The sequence below is a fragment of the Opisthorchis viverrini genome (assembly GCF_000715545.1).
Source record: "Opisthorchis viverrini unplaced genomic scaffold opera_v5_126, whole genome shotgun sequence".
In the NCBI taxonomy this organism is placed as follows: Eukaryota; Metazoa; Platyhelminthes; class Trematoda; order Opisthorchiida; family Opisthorchiidae; genus Opisthorchis; species Opisthorchis viverrini.
Window position 1 is genome coordinate 184,268 of NW_008751787.1, and position 24,311 is coordinate 208,578.

Genomic DNA, 24,311 nt, shown 5'->3' on the forward strand with positions numbered 1-24,311 from the left:
CGCTGCCCATCTGATCGGACGAATCGCACAGCAAAATTTGGGATCCAAGGTCAGATACGAGAACTGATGTGTTGTTCGTATATGAGCTTACCTATGACCTTAGAAGCACTTGAGAACTACTCTATCGTTGCGTCTGGACGAGAATGACCATCTTAAAACTCTCCCAATCCAGAGATTTCTGGTGAAAAATGTGATCAAGTCATTCTTATATGCATGAAATCCAATAAACGCTTGAAACTGATCAGTTTTTGTTAACCAGTAATTGAAGTAGCCAACCGGTTATCGGGTGTATGTTAGAAAACATTTACTATCTTGATAGTATGTGAAAATATCCAGCAAGTATATAAGAACCTGTCCAGATGAAGTCCGACCCTTCTTTGCTATGGTTGAGAAAAGACAGTTAGTGTTCTTGATAATAATTCCAAAATTGACCATTGGGCACATGTGGGGTTACTTGGCGTTTAACTGTTCAAAACCGAGAGGTGGGATAACAAAGTCCACTGCTATTCAAACGCAGCTCCTGACCGAATGGAGCAGGCTTTTGGATTCTGAGCAGAATACTTGTAGTCTGTAACAGACAAAACTCGAATTTTGATTTTCGTCCTGAGAAGGAGCTGGTCAAGATGTACTACAAATCAGGACGTCTAGAACAAAGGTTGAAGACGAGCATAAACAATTCAGCTGGGATTCAGATGAGCCTCCTGTGAAAACCAACTTGCTTTACAAGTGAGTGTAGCTGGCAAACTTCGTGCAATTTAGATTCAAGTAGAACATAAGGCTGAGGGGAAATTGGGGACTGCGACTAACTGATGGACCTTAAAAAGGGTGAAACCAGTTGTGGGTCGGCAAAGTGCTTTCAGCAACCTTGTGGGTAGTGTGCTAGGTCCAAACAACAAGGTAATGCAGTATCTAGAATACTGTGCAAAGTGAAACATGAGGCTGCCCGGTGCAGCGCATTGAGTTGAAGCGGACCGTCACGAAAGAGAGGTTCAGTCAGGTTCCAGGTGAGTCTTCCGTCAAAACCGAATTAGTATGCAAATGAGTGTATTCCACTAATTGCGTGCGATCAGGGTTCAAGCGAAACATGAGGTTGACAAAAACTCGAGGAATGCGTCTACCTGATAAGCCTGAAAAGGGTGCAACGGATGGTAGGCTGCCGAAGAACTTTCAACAACCCAATGAGCAGTTTACTTTGTGAAAATGAAGAATGATGTTTACTCACTAGCGATTCCCACCCCAGTGATAAACGTTTCAATCTCTAAGCCTAAGTGTACTGGAAAATGAGCAGTGTCTTTCTCGCACTTGGCTACAGTACCTCGATATGACCTGTTGCCATGTGACCTTCTTTGGGAAGGTTCTATATATTGCATTCTTGCAAAACATGTTTCCATAGGAACTGGCGAAAGCACAACAACCCAGTCGACAATATGTTTGTTGTACATCAAGGCGAACTAGTTAGATCCTGGTTCTAAATCAAACAACGATGTGGCTTAGACGGATAACAGTGTCTTTGGAAGCCAGCCACTACAATGGTGATGCTGTGTACCGCCCCCCCCCCAAGAATTTGTGGTGCTGTAGGTCGCATTTGGTTGTGTAACAGCTAGAAGCCGCGTAGTGCTAGAAACTTTAATCGCACAACCATTTCGAGCTTCATCACGAGGTGTCTTGGCTACAAAATCTTGCACATGCTACGGCCCCCCCTCTGGCTCAGTTGGTGAAATGATCTAAGGTACCTCAAATACGGTGATCCATTCAACCTCAGCTGCTGGGTTAACCGGACAGTTGGAGACATTGGTAGCCGAATTATCACAATGAGAAGTCTACATCACCAATAAGTGTATGTGAGCTGGCTTTTTGGAGCATTAAGGGGATCGGCAGACAGAAAGTCGAGCTTCAGAGATAAAAGCCTACTGTCAGTTCTACAGTGATCCAACTGATACCTCAGACCCATTTGTCGTAGCACTTTTTCTCAGTAACTGCGCTCGAGGCGCTCTCGTTATATGGCAACAAAAATTCTCCAGAATTGCAGTGGTCTATTTGAAAGAGTCGTTGATGAATTTTGCAGTCATCACAACTACTAACTTTTATTGCGTGTGACCAGTAGAACCAAACTGTATGTTCAACTTCTGCAGATGATCAGTTAGAACGCTAGATACCATAACCTTCCAGCTGTTTTAACTGTAATACATGCACGGAGGCTTTGGACGATGTCGTGCTCCCCTTTATTGGATAACAAGGCGTATGAGGGTGTTTCGATATTGGTGAGTAATTGATAAGCTTGGCGGGACCTAATCGACACATCCGAGAAGACACCTATTCAGATGGTATTCCAATAATGCTTCCCGCTATCTTCCTTATAAAAGATTTGAAACAGGTATGTCCATGGTTGAGGCTTCAACTCAGCGCCTGACACAAAATGCTCCCTGTAAAACCTTTCCAGATGGCCTCACTGGATGATCTAGAACAACAATTACAGTCACATACCGAGCTATCCAATCATCTGACCACCGGAGGGCACAGATCTTCCGACATCGAAATTGTCTTAGTAAATGATCCCTTGCAACAGCTTCCACATCCGTTTTGGCCATACCGTTGCAAAGACTGGATCTCAGAAACACCCATCCAGCTACACATGTCCCGATTTCTAACACATCCAATTCCCACTGCGGTACGAGCTCCCCTAGAAAAGCCACTTATATAACATTTGGTCCCGACCCATCTGAATTCCTTGTTTATAATACCCTTCAACTGAATGTGCTGTACAAAGTCCGCTTCAGATTCCATTTGGCGCGATATTATAAATGGACGATTCAACCGGAATTCAATTGAGACCCCTGCTGAAATAAAATTGGTGTATTAATGAGGTCATTTGGAAACTTCTATAACACGTGAATTAAAGTAGAATATAAGGTTGGCCGCAAGAAGGGCGGGATTGTTCGTGAGCCGTCGAAGAGTTTTCAGAAACCTTATGATAGTTTCCTTTATGAAAATATACTGCGATATCCTGTAAGTTTTTTCACCACGTAGATTCTAAGCATTAATCGGTACGACAACCAGGGTGGCCCCCAACAGCCCATTGATGATGTCTGCTGGTTTGGTGTCGAAGCGTTTGCAAGTAAATTCCCAAGCTCAGCGAAAATCTCAACATGGTCAGTAAACAAGTGTGAATAGTTAGGACCAAAAACGAATTCGTTTCATTAAACCTTTCCTTTTACCCATTCCATGTGGTGTGCAGTTACAGCTATACAACTGAAAACAAAAAGAAGTTTTGTGAGAACATGGAAAAAGTGAAAAAATCAATATGTAGTTGTGTGTTCCGGTTTCCGACAGCAGTTCCAACAGCAGAGGACTGTTGATATAGTTTGGCGCTTGATCCCCCCAAATAGATATGGGTGATACACCCTACGGTATATTTCGTCAGGAACTTGCGGGAGGAGTTTGTACAATGTTTGGAGAAAGCTTGTCTTCCTGGATTGGAGATTGATTGTTCTGTTTTAGATGAACACGATAGTGTCGATGCATGCTGTGCTTCAGAGAGAATTCTTTCCCACATTCAGGACACACATATGGTCTCTCGCCCGTATGGGATCGCATATGTCTCTGCAGATCTTGCTGGCTTCCGAAGCGATGAAGGCACACGCAGCAGGCGACATAACGCAGATCAATACCTCCTTCTCCTAGTGATGTGAGTTTGGATGCATCGGAACTGAATTCTTGGTCAACCATCAATTCGGTATTTGCGTTGAAGGCAAATGTCAAGGCTTCCGCTGGTCCTCCACCTTTGATACCAAGGTTATTTACAAACCGACTCCACTCGTTTGCATGAGCGGACGACCAATGTATCAGTGTCTCCAGACGATCACGAAATGACCGTTGGCAAAGATGGCAACGAAACAATGGATTTTCCGATTGATGTAGTTGAAAGTGGCGTCGAAATTGACGAGGTGCTACTTGAACCAGGCAGACTGGGCATTGGACGTTTGGTTGGACAGCTAGAGCTGAGGGGCTGCGGAGACTAAGATCCATTGCAGGTTCAACCACTTCAAACTGGCATTCCTGTTTCGTAGATACCATTGGGCTCAATGGAGTAGCCGGTTTATTATCGGGGCTGTGCACTGTTGTAGGTGTTTGCTGCTTCCGATACCTTTTACTTGCACGGCCCAGGGAAGTTTTCAATACAGATGCGGGAAGTAAGTAATCTGTACTGGCGTCCCCATCATCCGTACTGAGTAAGCCATTGGTACCAGATCTACACGCTACGGCCGCTGCCACCAACGCCGCAGTGTATAGACGCTCCGGGTTGGGTTCCACCTTTGGGTCTCCAGCGCGTATGAGCAAAGTGTTACTTATATCTTCAGCTTGTTTCTCATTGGAATTCATCGAAAGTATTTCGTCCTCCCGAAGCTCTTCCATCCCACTTGATCGAGACCCATCTGCCCGATCTTGGTTCAAGGACCCACAAATGGAGTCAGAGCAGAAAAGACTTGAGTCTGATCGGTGTTCGCTACTCGCACCCGCCAAATGACTCTGAATTCGTTGACGCTGACGTTTCAAACTGACTTGATGCACACGCTCCATATGTCGTTCGCGATTGGATTTGGTGGAGAATGACTTGGTACATCGTGTACATGCAAACGGTTTGTGTGCTGCAATTGTGTGGAATGAAATGTAGACAGGTTTTATGTGAAAATCTGAGGAGATCAAATGAGAGTACGAAAAGTCTCGAAGTTGGTGCAAACCATTGTACTCTTTGATGGATTTCATCAAAAATCAGGTAGCATTATACTGGGAGATATGTGTTGTAGAAACCCCCTAATAAGGATCACTCATAAGGCTAGTTCATCCATGAAAAGAAAGGCCTCCATTCAGCAGAGAAAATTGACTACTGTGTACCCAGTTTCTCAACCAAGAAGGTAGCTCTGCACTCGGATGATTCAAGTTTGAATTCTATTCCCTTTTTAATTCTCATATAAAAGATAATAGCCAACGGACACCACTGGTGCCAAAAACGTCCATTTTTTTAAAACTCTCAGTAACTAAAGCGGATGTCCTGCGAAAAGTTGTGTTTCATTGGAATTAAACCTCCGCTATCGTTTCGGTCGACTGGGGCGCTCAAAGTTATATAGACATGCGGGTTATTCGGTAGTTGAATTTTACGAGGTCAATGAACTGCCCCAACCGTCTTATCAATACTTCTCCTGCTATCCACATCCTTTTCGGTATGAAGATGCAGCTGCAGAAATTTCCTGAGGTAGCTCTCTTGGCTGTCTCAAAAATAATGGTGGAGTTAGCTTTCCATCAAGCTGAAAAACAAGAAGGTGATGACCCCTCTCATGCAAGTCTCGAAGTGCTCGTCATCGAGGCTTCTTCGGGCGTACGTTGAACGAAATTCGGTTATAGGCTCTTCCAGTCGTCCAGCTCTACAGAAGATTGCCTAACTCACGTTTTTTAAGATGAGAAAACGACCATATCTGGAACAAAAGGCCGTCTGAACCGGTTGTTGGGTGGTCTACAACGATGATCCGTGACAGGCAGATTATGGCTGGTCTAATTTTAGTAGTCATCGTTATAAACAATTCCAAACACTGATTTTGATCACTAGCTAAAAACAGGTATGTGCGGTCGGTGAATGTGCGGATACTTGAATGACCGCGTCACGAAGGAATAGACGCCCCAGGCTTTCAGAAATTAATAGGTTAAAAAGGCTAACATAATGCTGTTAACGATTGTCGATATGGGAGTTACAGTAAACTCAAAAATTGATGGAGCCAAAGCACTTTTACTAGCCGCTTCCCGTAGATACCTTGGCTCATGTTAAATGTAGGGTGAATTTCTCTGATCTCAAATGCTCTTCCCAGCGGAATGGTGGAGCCCAACTTTGATCTTTCTATAGCAGTTCATGGCAATCAAATCCTGCCTAAAACTGCTTCAATTTCAGATCGGCTAACACGTGGGCTGCTTCATGTAGCTGAGTGCAGACCGATCACTCCGATAAACCAAGTTTAGACCAATACTAAGATGTCTACAAGTAAGTCTACCCTAATATAGCTTCGATCACAACTGAGTGGCGAACAGGACAAGGATGTGAATGATAGTCCACATGCTGTTGGACAGCATCCCACTACAAGGATGTGACAATTGATAAATAGGTCAATATTAGTGTCAGAGAATCAACAATTCATAAGAGGAGTGATTTGCGAGTTGAGTGAGCCACAGCTAAGAAGTCACGCCCGATTGGACAGGGACCACGTGAACACGCGGTGCAGTTTCCTTGAGTGAAGGATGAGTGAATCTGTTTGTCCCCCAAGGGTGAGTTAATCGCACTGCTGATCAGTCGCCCGTGCCCAAAAGGTCAGGCGTTAGACTCCTGGCCGGAAGGTAGAGCGTTCGGAACTCCTTATAGGAGTTTCGTGCGAATCATGCTGCTGATGATTCCCAATGCTTCCCAGTTTATCATCATAGACTGGCTTGACTTACGGCACGAAATCCCGATTGAAATTTTCAGCGACCCTATAGCCACTATCTTATCTTGTATGGCAAACCTGACGACGACAACCAAACAGTTCGACGGATGATAAAACAGTGAATGTTAAGTAAGAGTAGACAAATTTTCGAACCGCAAAATAGCTCAGCACACCTGCGAACAACTTTGGCATGTAGTCAGAACAATGTCCTAGTCGGTTGTCACATGGAACTAGGGATTTAGTCGACCTGTCCGAATGGGACACCCTCCGAGAAGGCCGACTTGGCGCCCACTGATAAAACGCAGTCTTACTACTCAAGATTTCATCACCAGATGACCAGAATTAGTACAAATGAGCTGAGAGCCACATAACCAAGCAGTTCGTGGTTTCAGCTGAGCAGCAGTTTGGAACGTTCCTAGTACTGACCTAAACAACCGCGCCGGGCACCTTCGTTCCGAACCCCAAGAAACGTTTTACGATTCGTCGCAAAGCCCAAGCCACGAGACCACACTTTTGTACGCCACGCTCAGGGAGATTCACAAAGATTAACCAACGAAACTGTCGAAAATAATTGATCCTTTCTTAGATGTTTTTTCTTTTTTCCATCTGTCTCACGGTATAGTTTACCCCCTAAGAGGGGTAATCCCTTCTCGAGTAGGAAGAAACAAAGAAAAATATGCAACTTCCCACCTTCGGAGGGACCAAATGGAAAGTTATACCTATGATTCTTTGATTTAGCCTGGGTCGAAAATTTCGCACTCACGCTTGGGATCGTATGCCTATTTCGTGGCTTGGACAATCACCTACAATAACCTGTAGTTCTCCTGGCCTTCTACTGCCAAACTGCTTCACAAGGGTTGCTTGCAACTTGGGCTTTAATACTGCTGACGTAGAGTTTCCCTCCATTGGATCTCCTAAATGAAAGAACCATGACTGATTGCATCGGAAAGAAATTTGGAACTTGCAAACCTTTTGTATCAGACTCAATTTGAGTTGCAAGACATTCGGGTAGATAGCACTAAAACTGGTTCCCACCCCAGTTATTCACATACAACCACAGCTACCTCTTGGTTAGGAGCGGTTATCGGTCGAAAGAGAGCTATTTCGACCCGTCGTTTCAGATGGGGGCAACAGTGTACGGAACTACGAAGTAGTATCTGCAAAAGCCGAACTTGAAGCTACTCTGGTCTAAGCACTTCTCTAGCCTATTGCACGTTGCACTGCACAGGTTTTACGAAGCGACTCTGTTTTCTCGTGCATGTGGTCCTCACCGTTGACACCTACGTGATGGTAAAATTTCAAGCAAGTGCAAACAAAAAGGAAATGATTTCTTCGCTATCTATCATCACAGAAAACGAGGAAGATGTTAATCCAATCCACACTGATGGCCAAATGATATCGAGTAAATTTCCATTATTTCAAACGGAATATGGTTTTTAATGGTATGTCACTATACCGATTCCACAAACTGCATAGGAACAAACTAACTCTTACAAAAAAATACTCGATTTGTGAATTCACTGGACAAAAAACGCACGGCTTTCATAACTCTACAAAAGGCCTCCAGCGTCTTTCATGATGTAACTCCTTGTGAACGATTCTTTACTCGTGATCCATTTTTTTCTTATATTTGGCCGACCCTGCGAACCACTTGTCAGGCGCTCACTGGATGGGGAACCACCTGAGGGCCGTTCAGCTCCCCGAAATCAAACCTTGTACTGTGTAGAGGCCCAGTTACTCAAGTTGAAATACAGACTCCAAAATCCACTGATCTCCACGAAAGTAATTTTTCCCCAAATAACGGTTTTGCACAACTCGCATATATTTTCAAACTTACGGGTATGTGTCAAAATATGCCGCTTCAATGAACTGTTCCACGGAAACTTTTGCGTACAGCCAGGAATGGGGCATGTAATGAGTTTTGGCGCATCTTTGTATGAATTTTTCTTGTGCACATATGGGATGGCTGCCCTCGCAATAGCTGGAAGGGATTTCAGCGGAATTCGTCCCGCTTGAAAGCTAATTTGCTCTGTGAAGATTTTGGCAGACAGCGGTAAGTTCCGCTGAGGAGTTGCTTGGTGAGCGCTGCTGAAATCGAGAGGAATATCTTCCAAGTGTGTTAGTAGGTTCTGACCCAAAATATTTGAGCTTGAGGCGCCTGGTACAGCTTGAGTAGTATACGGCTGAGGAGTTGGACTCAGTTGGTTACACACGGCATTCATAATCAGAATGGAATCCTCAACTCGCTGAATACCCGTTGGTAGCAACTGATGACAAGCAATTGATCCTGAAGTTGCACCTTCTTCAGCTCTGGATACACGTCGGATGGACAGGTCAAGGACCTCTGGAATATCATTCTCGATAAAACATGATTCCGTGCTTTGTTGCGCCACTAGTTGGGGTGTCGGAACAGCTCGTAAACCAGAAGTGAAAACCAGAAGTCGACTATCTGATTCAAATGTATCCCGAACCATTTTGCAAACGTTCACATCCTCACCTTTGGGCAAGTTTTCAAAGGAGTTGGGGCACTGGCTGTCATAGTGAGAAAAAATTTGTCAAACGTAATTAAAATAAGCTTCGATCAAACGGCAAAAGGACTTATCTTATGAAGTTGCAGTTTACAGGGTTCGTTTGTTACCAGAAGATTACTCGCCGGAAGGTTCGTGGTTCGAACCCAACCCCAGCATCTGGAATGCTCCTGTCTAGGCTTAGGCAACCTGGTAATGACTCAGTCCTCGTGATTTCCTCGAGTGTCATGGTAGCTATACAGGGAAAGGGCACTGCAGATAAACAATATCACGATTGTTAAAATAATAAAAATAAAAATACTCTGTTTTCTCGTGCATGTGGTCCTCACCGTTGACACCTACGTGATGGTAAAATTTCAAGCAAGTGCAAACAAAAAGGAAATGATTTCTTCGCTATCTATCATCACAGAAAACGAGGAAGATGTTAATCCAATCCACACTGATGGCCAAATGATATCGAGTAAATTTCCATTATTTCAAACGGAATATGGTTTTTAATGGTATGTCACTATACCGATTCCACAAACTGCATAGGAACAAACTAACTCTTACAAAAAAATACTCGATTTGTGAATTCACTGGACAAAAAACGCACGGCTTTCATAACTCTACAAAAGGCCTCCAGCGTCTTTCATGATGTAACTCCTTGTGAACGATTCTTTACTCGTGATCCATTTTTTTCTTATATTTGGCCGACCCTGCGAACCACTTGTCAGGCGCTCACTGGATGGGGAACCACCTGAGGGCCGTTCAGCTCCCCGAAATCAAACCTTGTACTGTGTAGAGGCCCAGTTACTCAAGTTGAAATACAGACTCCAAAATCCACTGATCTCCACGAAAGTAATTTTTCCCCAAATAACGGTTTTGCACAACTCGCATATATTTTCAAACTTACGGGTATGTGTCAAAATATGCCGCTTCAATGAGCTGTTCCACGGAAACTTTTGCGTACAGCCAGGAATGGGGCATGTAATGAGTTTTGGCGCATCTTTGTATGAATTTTTCTTGTGCACATATGGGATGGCTGCCCTCGCAATAGCTGGAAGGGATTTCAGCGGAATTCGTCCCGCTTGAAAGCTAATTTGCTCTGTGAAGATTTTGGCAGACAGCGGTAAGTTCCGCTGAGGAGTTGCTTGGTGAGCGCTGCTGAAATCGAGAGGAATATCTTCCAAGTGTGTTAGTAGGTTCTGACCCAAAATATTTGAGCTTGAGGCGCCTGGTACAGCTTGAGTAGTATACGGCTGAGGAGTTGGACTCAGTTGGTTACACACGGCATTCATAATCAGAATGGAATCCTCAACTCGCTGAATACCCGTTGGTAGCAACTGATGACAAGCAATTGATCCTGAAGTTGCACCTTCTTCAGCTCTGGATACACGTCGGATGGACAGGTCAAGGACCTCTGGAATATCATTCTCGATAAAACATGATTCCGTGCTTTGTTGCGCCACTAGTTGGGGTGTCGGAACAGCTCGTAAACCAGAAGTGAAAACCAGAAGTCGACTATCTGATTCAAATGTATCCCGAACCATTTTGCAAACGTTCACATCCTCACCTTTGGGCAAGTTTTCAAAGGAGTTGGGGCACTGGCTGTCATAGTGAGAAAAAATTTGTCAAACGTAATTAAAATAAGCTTCGATCAAACGGCAAAAGGACTTATCTTATGAAGTTGCAGTTTACAGGGTTCGTTTGTTACCAGAAGATTACTCGCCGGAAGGTTCGTGGTTCGAACCCACCCCCAGCATCTGGAATGCTCCTGTCTAGGCTTAGGCAACCTGGTAATGACTCAGTCCTCGTGATTTCCTCGAGTGTCATGGTAGCTATACAGGGAAAGGGCACTGCAGATAAACAATATCACGATTGTTAAAATAATAAAAATAAAAATTCGTTCAGCCGTAACACCCTCCCGGTGCCTAGCTGCCATGCTACCCGAAGGAAGCACGAGGGCTGAGATACTGCCAGGTCGCCAAGCCTAGAGGTAGGTAGTCGAGAGGCAGAGGCCGGTTTCGAACCACCGACCTTCCAGTCGCGCTCTTACCACTTGAGCCACCTAGCCCCCTAAATACTAAGAAGGCCGGTTTCGAACCACCGACCTTCCAGTCGCGCTCTTACCACTTGAGCCACCTAGCCCCCTATTAAAATACTAAGAAGTATTTTCTCTGGATGAATCAAACAGAATAGAATTGACGGGTTTCTTCTTGAAAACCGTTGATCTGAACACCGATAAGGGTGGTTTTACATTAATGCAACTAATTCATGCAAACTAAAATAAAAGTTCTGCGGTGCAAACATAGAATATTCCAGGCCACAAGATTGTAGGNATTTGATTGAATCCTACCAAACTTATTGACCTGAACCAGTATGCTCGAGGACAGGTTGTATAGAAATCAACAAGTAACTAGGACCTTCCTAAGGGAACAGCAATCTGTCGTTGAAGTTATATCCAGATCAGTAAATTTCTAGGCTTGGGGTGTGCTGTATACACCAACTGTCTTTTCCTGAATGTGCAATCATACTGAACAAGAGACCGATGTAGGTGTCATCCAGGTCTGTTTACAAAACACTTGTTGCTAGCAATGAGTCCCAGAAAATCTCATCACACAAAGGCGCTAGGATGCTTTTATCTCACAAGTTCCTACACGGTGACGTAAGCTAGACCTATTGTCGATCACTAACATCCGGCTAACTTGAGTATATATTCTCTCGTAGTGCCCGGCTCAGCATTTCAGTAAGGTCCTATGAAACCAGAGACCCAAGGTTCCGCCTCCAAAATGGTTTTATAGTAAGGCTTAAGTTTGACCGGTCACAGGAGTATGGGATCTTTGGGCAGTGGACACGAAACTGGGAACTACAGTCAGTGCAAAAGGGTTAATCTGCTTGGTAGTATTCTGTAGTTAACTGATGGTACTGGTACCCAAGCACTGGAAAAGTATGACTACCAATCGAAACCTCATCACTTAACTTGCTAAATTATCTGGAGGAATATACGGTTTTGTGCTTGGCGAGAGATGCATAGACCTCCTTTCGGAGTGGTCAGTGGTAACAATAGTCGGATGTCCTAAGTAACGGAGTGGCTTGCTGGCCCTAATCTCAGTTCGTAACCCTTCTGTTACTTTCGTCCCGAATGTTCATGATCATTTGCTTACTAGCTTACTCCGCATTATTTTAGGCTGTATCTATACGGTTTAGGTGAGAAAACATTCTATCTTCAGATATGAATAAGTCCTCGTGGAAAAGCATATTGCCTTCTGATCATTTAGCTCAGTACGAATTTCGCTACCCTGGACTAATAGAACTCAACGGGATACTCTAATTAAATGTTGCGTTCAGCTTACCTAGTTTTGCGTTCAAGATCACCACAGCATATACTTTTTTGAGTTCGGATGGCCACTCGCGATCTGCGGTGCATGCGATGTATGCGACGTAGCTTGCGACGGAGGAGGCTGTAAACTCCCACTGCAATGAAAAAATGCACGTGCAATAGGATTCTTAAAGACACAAAAACTGCTTAAGATAATGGCAGAAGAAAACTACCTTGTCTATTAAGATTACGTAGTGGGAGTTTGGATTTTCCGAGCTGACGGAGTCCAGTGCAGGGTCGCAGTGTTCCTTTCCGTCTTGAATGATATTTACGTTGAACCTGTAGAAAGGGAGGATTAGCGGAATCTGAGGAGCATATTTTACATCTATATCTGAAAAACTTCAGTCAATTTAAAATTTTGCACCACTGATAATAGTGAGACCCACGAAAGACAGATCCGATAGATTGTGCTTCTGAGACCTTCGATACCTTGGAAAACCAAGGTATCAAACAGTTTTCACTACTTACGAACAATAAGTAGACAGAACAGTCCTGCCCAAATCAGGCACTCCCTCCCAGAAAGCGGACATATCGGGTTTCCGTTTCCTGTAACTGATTATGTTTGCACCGTTCATGACTCGCAGTCCCGGCTGTGGTTCTGCTGAAGCAAGTTTTGTTGAACAATTTGCAACAACAATCATCAGGAAAGCGAAACCCAGAATTTGCAGCACTGAGACCGCCATCTGTTCGACAGTATTTTCTTTACGATTGTTTAGATTTCGGCGGTCTGATAATATCGTCGCTTGAAGCAAACTCTATTACATCTTGGATACCAATCGGTCACAAACAATCGTTCGAACGGTGGGGTCCCTCTGATCGAGTATGGGCGGTACAATACTTGTGAGTTTTCGTAACTAATTAAATATCGAATGTTTTTTCTGTGAAGAATGAGTTGTAGGTCTTGCCAGAAGCAATGACAAACGCCACAAGCATCCGCCATAGGCCAAAAAAGGATATGTACGATTCCGAGTAAACCTGTGGCGAACTACCTGAAAAAATTAATCCATCACGTTTCGGAAGAGAACAAAGCCAGGCATACAATGAGTTATTGGCGGCTCAGAACTCTGTCTATGTTCAACGAGGCCCAGTTATAAAAATGGACAGCATCTTCAAAAAGACCGAGATGCAACGGGTTGGAATGCAACTGACCTCATCCCAAATATCCTCTACGATTATTTCTCACTGTCAATTCAACCTCTGGTCCTAAAAGAGACCACTAAGCGGCCAAATTGTCCGATCACAGCTTTCCCAATTTCACGATGTCACATTCTTGAAATTTTAAATACAGACTGATGGGTTCCAAGGCGTTCCCTTGAGAGATTGTAACTTGATAAATAAATTACCTCAGACAACCCACAATTTACCTCAAGGTGTATTTACGGTCTACTCCTCAATCCCATCAGCTGTATGAAGTTAGAATGGGAGGAGTAACCAAGAACACTCGGTAGTCTTCCAAAGAACGAGTTGTAGATGTTCGTTTAAGAGTCGCTTGTATGACTGTATAAAGATACCAACGACCGAACACCGCGGTTATATAAAAATTGTGCTGGTTTATTAATTTACGGTTATATAAAAATTGTGCTGGTTTATTATTTTTTGTCCGGATACGAAGAGGTATTAAAGCCTATGGTTAGGCAGTATTTCCTGAAAACCGTATTGCTTATGAGTTTTTGCAACAAACCAACGGAAGGGTTTAGATACATACGATTAAGAATAGCTTCTAACTCAGCCGACAGTTGGAGTGCCCTTAATTCCAAATCTCTTGACCACGAAACTCGACAACAATCGCCTTCATGGCAGTGTCCATTCCGTTTTACGGCCTGTGAAAGTGTTCTTCGTCAGTCATGACTTGAATTGTCATCTCGCCTGAAGGGTAGCTACTGCCAAAGGGATCATAGCAATACTTATGGCAATACTTATGTTAAGCCTATCATAAAAGATCCAAACTGACCTTTAGAGGATAGGCAGGAGATTTCTGACGACTGTCCTCCGTTCGATTAATCATCGCTAAATTCCGGCGTCCTCTTAAGTTGTCATCCTGTGTAAACAGAACATCAGTTGAGAGTGGCTCCGACACTGGTAGGTTTACCGTGTGGAAGTTTCTGCTTCCTGCATTCGTGTGTAGATAAGTCTTTTGCGTTTCGTCTTCTAAAAACAACTTTGGAGACCCTGTTATGGACAGTTTCCGTGCATCGCCAACGTCTTTAACTTCATTGTACTTCTGCATGCGTTGTTCCATAAGCCACTGGAAGATCTTCGCGGGCTGTATGTACTCATGCCCTGCTATACTATAGTTCGGTCTATCGAGATTGATGGCGTTGTCTTTTGTACTGACAGCGATGAACTGGGTGCGAATTTCTTGCTTTTGACACAGAATATTGGTGGAATTCACCACGTTCAACATATTGGGTGTCGCAGGACAGGGCACGTTGAGTTCCTGGGCCATGAAGGGGTTGAGGAACGGAAGCTGGCTTACGACCGAAAAACTCGACGGGATCACGGGAAAATTTGCAACTAATTCTGCTGAAGTGAGGTTCGACGTATCCGGTATGGCGCCATTATTATGTGGATCTATTGTTCTGAATGAAGGGCAAACTGAAGACGGTGTTTCCGTTGATTTGGGGCAGAAGGGCTGTTGAGTACTAACTTCAGGTTTTAGAGATAGATCAGTTGCACTAGAAATCACGTTCGAAATCGGGTTCCAAGGAGCAGCGGAGCCAGATATTTCAGTTGCAATTTCGGTAGCCGAAGAGTCCAGTTTTACTTGGTGTGACGTGCGTACGTGTCGACTGAGGTTACCGTTTGTGGTGAAGGCCTTGTCACAGTAAAAGCAGTTGAACGGCCTATGATCTAAAATCATCAGAGTGGCCACGTTAACGTAAATTAGGAATCGCACTCAACTCTCCAGTTGTGGCTAGCTAAATTATCCAAGGGTAATGAGTATCAAGAATTGGGAATCAGAACGGTTAAACCTTAAGGTTATGGACAGGGCAGGAAGTTCAGCTCTTAGTTGAACTAAATGAAGTTGATTGGCGACCTATTCAGGAAACTTCACAGACGCCGAATGCCGGAACTTTCAAGAAGAGACCTCCAAAATGGAAGCTACTCACTCCCCTCTGACAGTCAACGTTCCCTTTCAACATCAAATTCATTTATTCCTCCTTCGCCAGGCAAGTTATTATTAGGAAAAAGGATGCTGATAAGCGAACTATGATGCAGAATGTGTGGATGTGTGAAGAAATCATCTACCTAAAAAGAAATAGGCCATGGTATTCTCAACTCATTCCCATATGCCGAGATGAGTAGTCGGCAATATTATTCTATCTGGGGATATTGTGAGCAGGCTTCCCTGAAATGAACCTGAATTGTTTGATTCAGCTTACCCTTATTTGCTATTCATGATCTGTGAAGCTAGTGTGAGCATGTAGCCTAGTGTCAAGATCACACCGGAATGAAACAGCGCCACTAAAACTGTTAAAATGATTAGTTGCTTTCAAATTGACACTACTGTACAAAAGTAGCGAGAGAATATTCCGTACTCACTTGTATGGGTCAGCAAATGTCGTTCTAAGGAACTGTTAGAGCTCAGCTCACTGAAGCAGAAGCAACACACGTGTTTGTAATCGTCACGTTTGAAATGGCTCTGATGTTCTTGTAAGTGATGTGTCAGCTGACCACGACTGAAGATCTCATCCTTTTCGCATAGTGGACATCGGAAAACCTCCACAGATCCGCGTAAGGCATACGGTTGTATCTGTAAGGTGCACGCAGGTACAGGCGTTTGGTGATAGGTTTCGCAACAGAAGAAACTGTGAAGTTCAAAGTAGACAAATCTGGATATACCTTTGTCTATTCTTCGAAAACCTAACGAAGTCTTCATTTTATAGTGAAAAATTCACTTAAGGTCATTCAGACCCTTCAAGGTGTCGCCACCGTCTATTACAACATATGAGGGAATCTCTGAGTTGAGAGTGATTTATTAATTGGTCGGAAAAAACTGGATACTCTGGTTTTCGTTAGAGTTATAAGCCAAGCCAAGAGATCGTTCCTGCTTCTGCGAGTCCCTACTTCTGAACCGAATGCCTGCTGTGTAACTTCTCTATCCATTATACAGAGAAGGTTAGCAGAGCACCACGGTGGTAGCCAGATTCATTTATATGCGGACTTTAGTTGTGGAAATCAAAAGTGTCTAGAATTCTAGATGCACTGGTTCATGAACTCATACTGCATGAATAGACAACTCCATACAGAACCACCATTCAAGATTTATCTGATGTGCCTGTTCAACTTGTTAGTCCAGGCGTGATTTCATCCCATCAGAAGAAATTAGACTTCGAAATCTCCTCACTGCCCACACAATGGTGGCAAGAACACTCCACCAAATCCTATGATCTTTCACTTTCATCGCTCGCATAGTCTGAAAACAGGGGGTCACTTGCTATGAACAACGCTTGTCAGCAAAACGCGTAATTTCTAATTTTCGTTAGAATGTTTGTGATTTTAGTATATCTTTTATGCTAAAGAACTGCGTCACTTTCCCGTAGTGGTCAGCTGTACAGTTTTTTATGCTTGTGACGTCAAGGCCACGTATCGATTGCGTGATTGAGTTTCTAGCCAGTATGTGCCGCCTGCTATTTGGGACAGCACCGGAATGTGAAAACTGGAGATACCAAATGGTGGAACTTTTTAAAGCCGCAAGAGTACTTTGTGTAGCAACACGAAAGCCAATCCTCTTATTGTGATGCGCCCGCAACACAGACCATGAAAGTGTACTTTAAAATGGTTTGTCGAAACACCTAATTCGGGACAAACTAAAATGTTACTAGAAATGGAACCAACTCCAACCGGTCAGCGGTTAACCTTAGATTATCCCGGTCGTGATTTTTTATGTTTACTCATCCTTTTTTATATGTTCTTTGGACCCTGGTGACCTTTGTGTCGTCGTGGATGCGATCTGTGATCGGATCAAATTAGCTGGTTAACTGCATTCACTGCAACCCTATCTGAGTAGTATTTTGATATGATCGACTCATATCAACACTCGGCCACTTCAAAAATTTGAGGCTAAATACCCGGACCTAGATGGTAAGATTTTCCAGCTGTCTCTGGGTTCAGGTACCACACAAATCGTTGTATAAGGTGTACCCCGTTGAGGCCGACGAAATCCAGATAACAAAGTGTAGCCGGTGCTGAAATCCCACCTTGTCCACTCTTCCCAAATCGCGCATGCTAACGAATACAAGCGAACTGATGTCAGTTATTTGGCCCAAATAGGGCACTCTTTCTGCGAGTACCGACAGATTTTCAAGTGATGCGATCACATTATTAAGAGTAATACCAGTCATTTGCGCAGACAGATGACCTCTCAGGAACGCATCCTCCGAAAATGAGTCTGACAGTGAAAGACTGCAGAAAGCAATGTAACTGGAGTGCATCGCCGTGGAGTTTACATACAAACGGCCAAAGTCTCTTCCTGAAATAATGAGTGTTTCAATAGTAACTAGTTGCGTAAATTGAACTCACTTTGATATCTTCCCGGTTTCGTCGACGCGCTGAATCAGAGCTCAGGTTTAACTCACTGTCCGAATGCGATCCGCCTGCGTACTGCTCCTCCATTTCCGAACTTCTGCAAGTTTGCGTCGACAAATAGGTTTGTGGGTTAAAAGCTGCAGAGCCAGAAACAGGAGTAGATACAATCGTGTCAACGATTGTATTCGCTGGATCAACGGAGATATCCAGTTTAGGCGCTGAGCCAAATAGGCCATCCCGGATCCGATCCAGGCTGTCACAGTTAGTAGGACTTATGGTTGGCATGGTTCCTGTTGTAGGAAGATCACTACTATCACGCGTGGTCAAAGGTGTGGATGTCGAGTGCCTCCCTGCACCCTGACTATAATCTTCCGTCAGACTCAGACTGTCACCTTGTTGGAAGGATTGTCGTACAATGGCCGCAAAAGTGGGCGAGAAAAGGTCATCGCTACATATTCGCGTTCCTTTGCTGGGTTGATTTTGTCCAACATTACCGCTATCAGTTGCGTCCCAACCGATCGTCCCGTTGTACTTTTGCAGTGCAGAAAATAGGTCATTCGAGAGTAGCTTGGTGAAGAGGAAAAACCAGGGTTAAATTGTTTGGGCTGTTGGATTAAAACGATCATATTCAGTGCGGCAAATCGAATTGTCCGATGTGCCGATTATCGTCGTTTTCTGATATCGGATTTCTCTACTTACGAGTAATGAGGAAAGTTCACTCGTTCAATGTCTATTAGGCATGGCTTCATACAAACTCTCATGGATTGAGAGAATAAAATAGTTTTTGAATGAATCCAACAGTATATGCATCTTGCATCCGATATACAGGTAATAAGGAAGGAAGCGGTCACAGGGTGGTTCGCCCTCCAAGACAGAAAACAGATGCCACTCAAAATCAACCAACCAACCAGATCAACATTGGTTAAAAATTATAAAATGGATAGCCATTAGGTATGGTGGTGAAACTGAATGAAACATCGTAATCCTAGTCATGTGATGAGCATCTTAGACCGAGTTGAAGAAGATATGTTCGGAGGTTCCGTTGGTGCATTGTGGGGTACACAACTATGCGCTGCTTCTCAACTTTTCAGTATATTCTGGCGTCACTCACGGGACAAAATCTCAATTCGAAAATTCTGAATCTCCTCAAACTTCAGACAGATTATGAGTAGCGCAGAAAGAACAGTTATTCATACGGTGCATGAACCTTCCATCTGAAAAGTTGTCACTCGAGGTGTCTGTAATCAATCCAAAGGGAGGGCTTAGAATGTGGACCGAAAAATCAATAGGCGAAGCTGTGCTTGATCGATTGCAGTCAGTATGACTCAACTCAATAGTTTGAACCACTGTTCGGGGTGTTGTTCAGACTTAACAGCTTTACCTTTTCCAAGGCCAACGGTGACACACATGCAGACAATAACTAGGGCCAACGGTGACACACATGCAGACAATAGCTAGTCTGTATATCTTTGTAATGTACTACTCATAAGGTTGCTAAAAATCCGTTGACGGTTAGTCTGATCGCGTTTTCATCCCGCAATTGAAACGACTTTATGGTGGAAAACCGTGAAGCACTGTACAAATCAGCAATATAGATAATCAGCATTGCTTAACCCACGAATCTCAAAGGCGATTAGCACCTGCAAACTCCGGGCTGGCAGTTGAAAATTACACCGTTTGTATACAATTTATGATCAACCCGCTCCTTTACGTACAACTTACACATCAAGTGGTCACGTGTTGACTGGACCCTCGAGGAAATACTTTTCAGATTGAATTTTCACCCATAGTGTGGATTATTTTCTTCCTGAGCTACCTATGGATTGTAGGCAATGTGAGGAGACTTGTTGGTTTTCATTGAGATTTCCTCCTGTAAACGAAACCAATCTATGCTGAAAAGCCCAGAAGAAGCATTATACGGCTGTTCCATCCTTCTTGGAAATTAGCCGTAGCTCGGATCTAACGAGAATCTGATCCGCGACCTCCTGGCTAGTAGTTTGAAAACCTAACGGTTCGGAACACGAGCGGTTGATCAGAATTGTGATTAACTCGCACTTAGACAGGATATAGCGCCACTCACCTGATAATCACATCATGTGGTCACATGTTTATTAGCTTTTCTTGTGACGGGGACGGTAGCTATAACAAGGGCACAGTTCTGACTGAACCCTGGGGACTACCGTCTCCAGGGCGTACGAACTCAATGCAATCACTGGTTACAGAGCCTCAAAATCCTACTTTCAAATGCGATCTGTCGATTGTGACACTTACGGCGAATCGCTCCTAAACAGCTTTCGAGTAAGGACGAATTGGGTATTAGCAGTGTAGCAATGTAATCGTTTTCAACTGACCCACCTAGTCTGAACCATGCAGAACAATAAATCCATTTCATGATGAAGACACAAGTTTAGTCTATATTCAGCATCTGCTGTTACTACGGAAACCTATCCACTGACTGACTGAAGGAGGCTATGATAACAAAATTAGTGTAGATACTCTGCTTGAGAAAGGTAGTTTCAGTATTTCTCTGGCAGCAACGTGACAATAATTTGAAGACTCGCTGAAATTTGGCACAACTGTTAAGATATGGAGTACCAGAAGGTCAACATTAGTAGGATTCCTGGACATTTTTCGGAAAAAAAATAAACAAAATACGGCATTTGATGCACCTCGTGTGAATGATTCCAGTTTATTGGTGAGATGTCCTGCGTTCAGACAATCATCAGCTTGCATGCAGGGACTTTTTAGCACAATGCGTTTAACGGGCTGTAATCCCAATGTGTAGTTGAGATGTCACGGTTACTCCCGTAAGCTGGAGAACACCACTAGGGACTGGAATGCTTTGTCCAAGACACTTCACTATCTAAACTGGTGCCCGTACGTGTGATGTGGACAGAAAAGTGTATCTCGGATTTGGTCGATTCGGCCTGACTTAGTCGGACTGAATTAGCCGGAGTGCAAGTTGTGTCTAGGACAGCAACAAACACGAACACGGCTACCAGGACCCAGGGATGCCCACGACCTCGGATTTGCGAACGCCAGTGGCACACGTTTGAACAGATATTTGCAATCATCTTCTGACATGGTCCGGAATCAACACCAAAACGGAACGCTTACAGGATGTCGAAATTGAGGACAGTTCGGGAAACCTGCGTTCGCTGTGCCTCAGCGACAAAAGTCAAACGGAGTTCGAGAAGTTCATTTCGAAAATGGCTCTCCTGATTTTACAATCAATCTCTCACCGTCATAAACACGAGGTGAAATTCAGAAATTAAAACGACAGTTATTTAGACGTAATACGCTACTCGTAAGCTCGCTGAAATCTGTTCGACATCCAACGACCGGTTCCACCCTTCCAGTTCGGGCTTATCAGGTAGGTGCAGTTGCCAAGCCCTCCTCCAGTCTCCTTGTGTTATGATTGAGCCCAAATCGCACGAAATTCTTAGACGATTTTGTTTTTCACAGGAAACTCACCTGAATCTCTCACTTTGTCTAGCACATTTAGTTGAACAAGAAAATCATGAAGGAAAGATCTATCTAGGATTCAGGTCAACCTCTCATGAAAACCAAACTAACATGCGATTGCGTGTATTCGGCGGGTATAGTTACTTCTTTTCCTTTCATTGACGTTTCAACCGACTGGAGGGACAATGCGAAAGGTATGAGGCCACCATACAGTTCCCCATTTTTATTTGTATGACAGTAGGTTATCAGTAGCTCTCCGTACTACGGAAGGAAGGCAACTATAATGAGAATCCATAGTATAATTCGTCACCAGCCGCTATCTGTTTTAGGATAGCTCAGAAAGGAGCTCCCTCCGTACTGTTCTCCAAAGAAGATGAGATGGCTGAGTGCTTGGAGCGCAAATTTACTGACCGAAAGGTCCGTAGTTCGAACCCGACCTCTGACTCTCGACTTCCCCTGTCTAGGCTTGGTTAACCTGGCAGTATCCCAGCCCTCGTGCTTCCTTTGGGTGGCATGGCAGTTAGGCATCCATAGGGTGCTACGGCTGAATGATTTATTATTTCTTCTATTTTCCTCCAAAAATTGGACTACATAGCAGCCGGTTTATACTATGTATCCAGGAGTTCAATCGCTCTATTTTGTCTAAATGGGCGGAAGGACGAAACACTGTGCCCAGATACCGTTCCACAGTCTTTCCCGACAGATAATGTGATTCGTATTAAGGTAAAATATTTGGATGTAATTCTCACCGAATCGAACGCAATGCAGTCGCAAAAAAAACGCAAATACCAAAAACTGAATGAAGTTATACTCAAACGAAGCAACGATGTTGAAGAGCGGGGACTAGACATTAACCTAAGAAGTAGGATGATCAGTGGGAATCTAAATCTATGATGAAGTGGACGGCTAAAATTAGTCTATAGATTGAAAACACAGCATCATGGATGGGGCCTGACACACTACTCAAAGAGCCTGATGACGGATAGGAAACAAACTCATGAATGAGGATGACTAACTAAGAAAGATGAGTAGTACTTCAAGATTCACCAAACAGAAAAAGACAAAATGACCAGATCCAGATGATTGAGGAAAAGCTGATAGACTGTCAGAATGAGGGTCTCAAGCTTGTCGATAACATAATCCCACGACTTTATGACCTGTCTAAATTTCATGATAAAGGCATCCCACTGAGACCCAATATCGATATGTTTAATTATCCATTCGTTCCACTTGCCCAATGATTGGTCCAGATTTTAGAAATCGTATGTCAGTGAAGCTGATGAAGGACGTTGATTTTAGTTCCAGACTTACATTATCGTTTGGTGTAATCTCTCCTTTTACCACTGGTCGACTCATGGACATCGTGGATTTTATCTGTGGTTACAATGACTCATCAGATCTGACACTCCCAGATCCCACCGTCTCCTGAAGGGAACTACTTTTGTGCGTTACTTCCAACGCACTAATTTTTATTTAATTACACTTTTTACCGACAAGTAGATTAAGTCACCTTGGTCTCTCTTCCCGATCCCCTGTTGAGTGACATTTTTATGGAGCTGGGAGATTAAACGTGCCCACTTTCATCTACGGTACGGAGATGACATTCTGATGCTTATATCAGACAGCTTCTTCTGAGCAACTTTAACCAAGTATGCTTCTCCATTCAGTTCACGGTTGAGAGTGAGTGACATCGCATCCCACTTCTCGAACTTTAAGTTAGTCAGACTATCCACGGGCAAAGTTCAGGTGGTTGCCGACAGAAACACATATGGACAAGATGGTACACAAACTGCCATGGTTTTGTCACTGAGGCGCAAGCGAACCCTGATATACAATCCGGTCCACGTTTACGGCTGCAAACCTGCGTTCTTCGTTCACGACGCTTTGCTCAACTGAAACCCCAGAGACAAGTTGCCAGTCCTCACCCAGAATATGGTTTTATTTCTTTTTTCTAATGTCCAGTTCGTTCACGACGCTTTGCTCAACTGAAACCCCAGAGACAAGTTGCCAGTCCTCACCCAGAATATGGTTTTATATTCTTTCTCCTGGTAATGTCCAGCGGACCATGTTGGGCGCACGACACGCCAACTCGCCAAGAGAATGCGTGAGCATTTCTCCTGCAGGAATTACACCGAACTCAGTGACTCGGTCAACAGCTCGGTTGCGTCGCTCATTACTGACACCGGTCACGGGATCAATCGAGACAAGTTGCTTGAACCTATCTACCGAGCACCTATTAGACTGCCAGTTTAGATCCAGAGGGGTACCTTGACTACAGTCGAAACAGTTGCAAGTTTGCAAAATCCTGTACTGTGCTGTCAAAAACGATTTGTACGGATTCTGAGTCTATCTTGGTCATATGACATGAATCGATTGACGCAATCGCCCACAGCATCCTTACGAAAATATGTGATTAATGCTGACCTATCGCAAAATGAACTATGATTAACCTTATTACGAACAGTGTCTTGCTTGAAAACGTTTTTAGACCGTACGAGATAAGGAGACATTTCAAGTTTTATTCAAGTGAATTGTTTGCTCCACATAGTGAGCCAATAAGGACTGATTAAGCGGCATGGTTGAACGCATGAAACTCACAGATTTTTCTCCGGTTCTATCGCGTAAATCCAGGAAATTCTGAGCAAAATACATATTAGGAAGTAAAAGTGTCGACATGGTGGGGTCCATCGTGATGTTTGCCGAAGCAGTGGTGGTGATAGTCTCTTGTTGTGAGGCCGTGATAGATTTCGATAGTGACTGTAAAGTTTCTTCGCCGCAGTTTGGACTCTTCTGTTCCGATTGAGCTGTGTGGGGAGAAATGGGCAATATAAGCTCAGTCCAACGAGTACGCAGCTTCCTAATCGTTGTGGTGGCACACTGGCCTACTGTCAGAAGTCGCAAAGCATCTTAACCATTCGGCCAATCAGAACATCGATGGTTTGACTGAGAACATGTGAGCTGTGT

The 24,311-nt window shown here is 43.8% G+C and overlaps 2 protein-coding genes across 2 annotated transcripts in view; one reads left to right on the forward strand and one right to left on the reverse strand.

Annotated features, from left to right (window-relative positions):
• The window catches only part of T265_06353 (hypothetical protein), a gene marked incomplete at both ends in the record, with an annotated part of 2,925 nt that extends 2,858 nt beyond the window's left edge, over positions 1 to 67 (forward strand). Inside the window, one exon of the mRNA XM_009171594.1 lies at positions 1 to 67. This exon is cut by the window's left edge and continues 2,858 nt beyond it. Within this exon, the coding sequence (XP_009169858.1) occupies positions 1 to 67 (67 nt within the window).
• A 3,350-nt stretch (positions 68 to 3,417) lies between these two features.
• Positions 3,418 to 21,506, reverse strand: T265_06354 (hypothetical protein; the record flags this gene model as incomplete). The annotated part of the gene is made up of 11 exons (XM_009171595.1): positions 3,418 to 4,646; positions 8,302 to 8,992; positions 9,114 to 9,244; positions 9,888 to 10,578; positions 10,700 to 10,830; positions 10,935 to 11,050; positions 12,822 to 13,080; positions 14,334 to 15,203; positions 15,897 to 16,107; positions 17,877 to 18,449; positions 21,459 to 21,506. 11 exons carry the CDS (start codon positions 21,504 to 21,506, stop codon positions 3,418 to 3,420), a joined length of 4,950 nt encoding a protein of 1,649 aa, XP_009169859.1.
• Between the last annotated feature and the right edge of the window lie 2,805 nt (positions 21,507 to 24,311).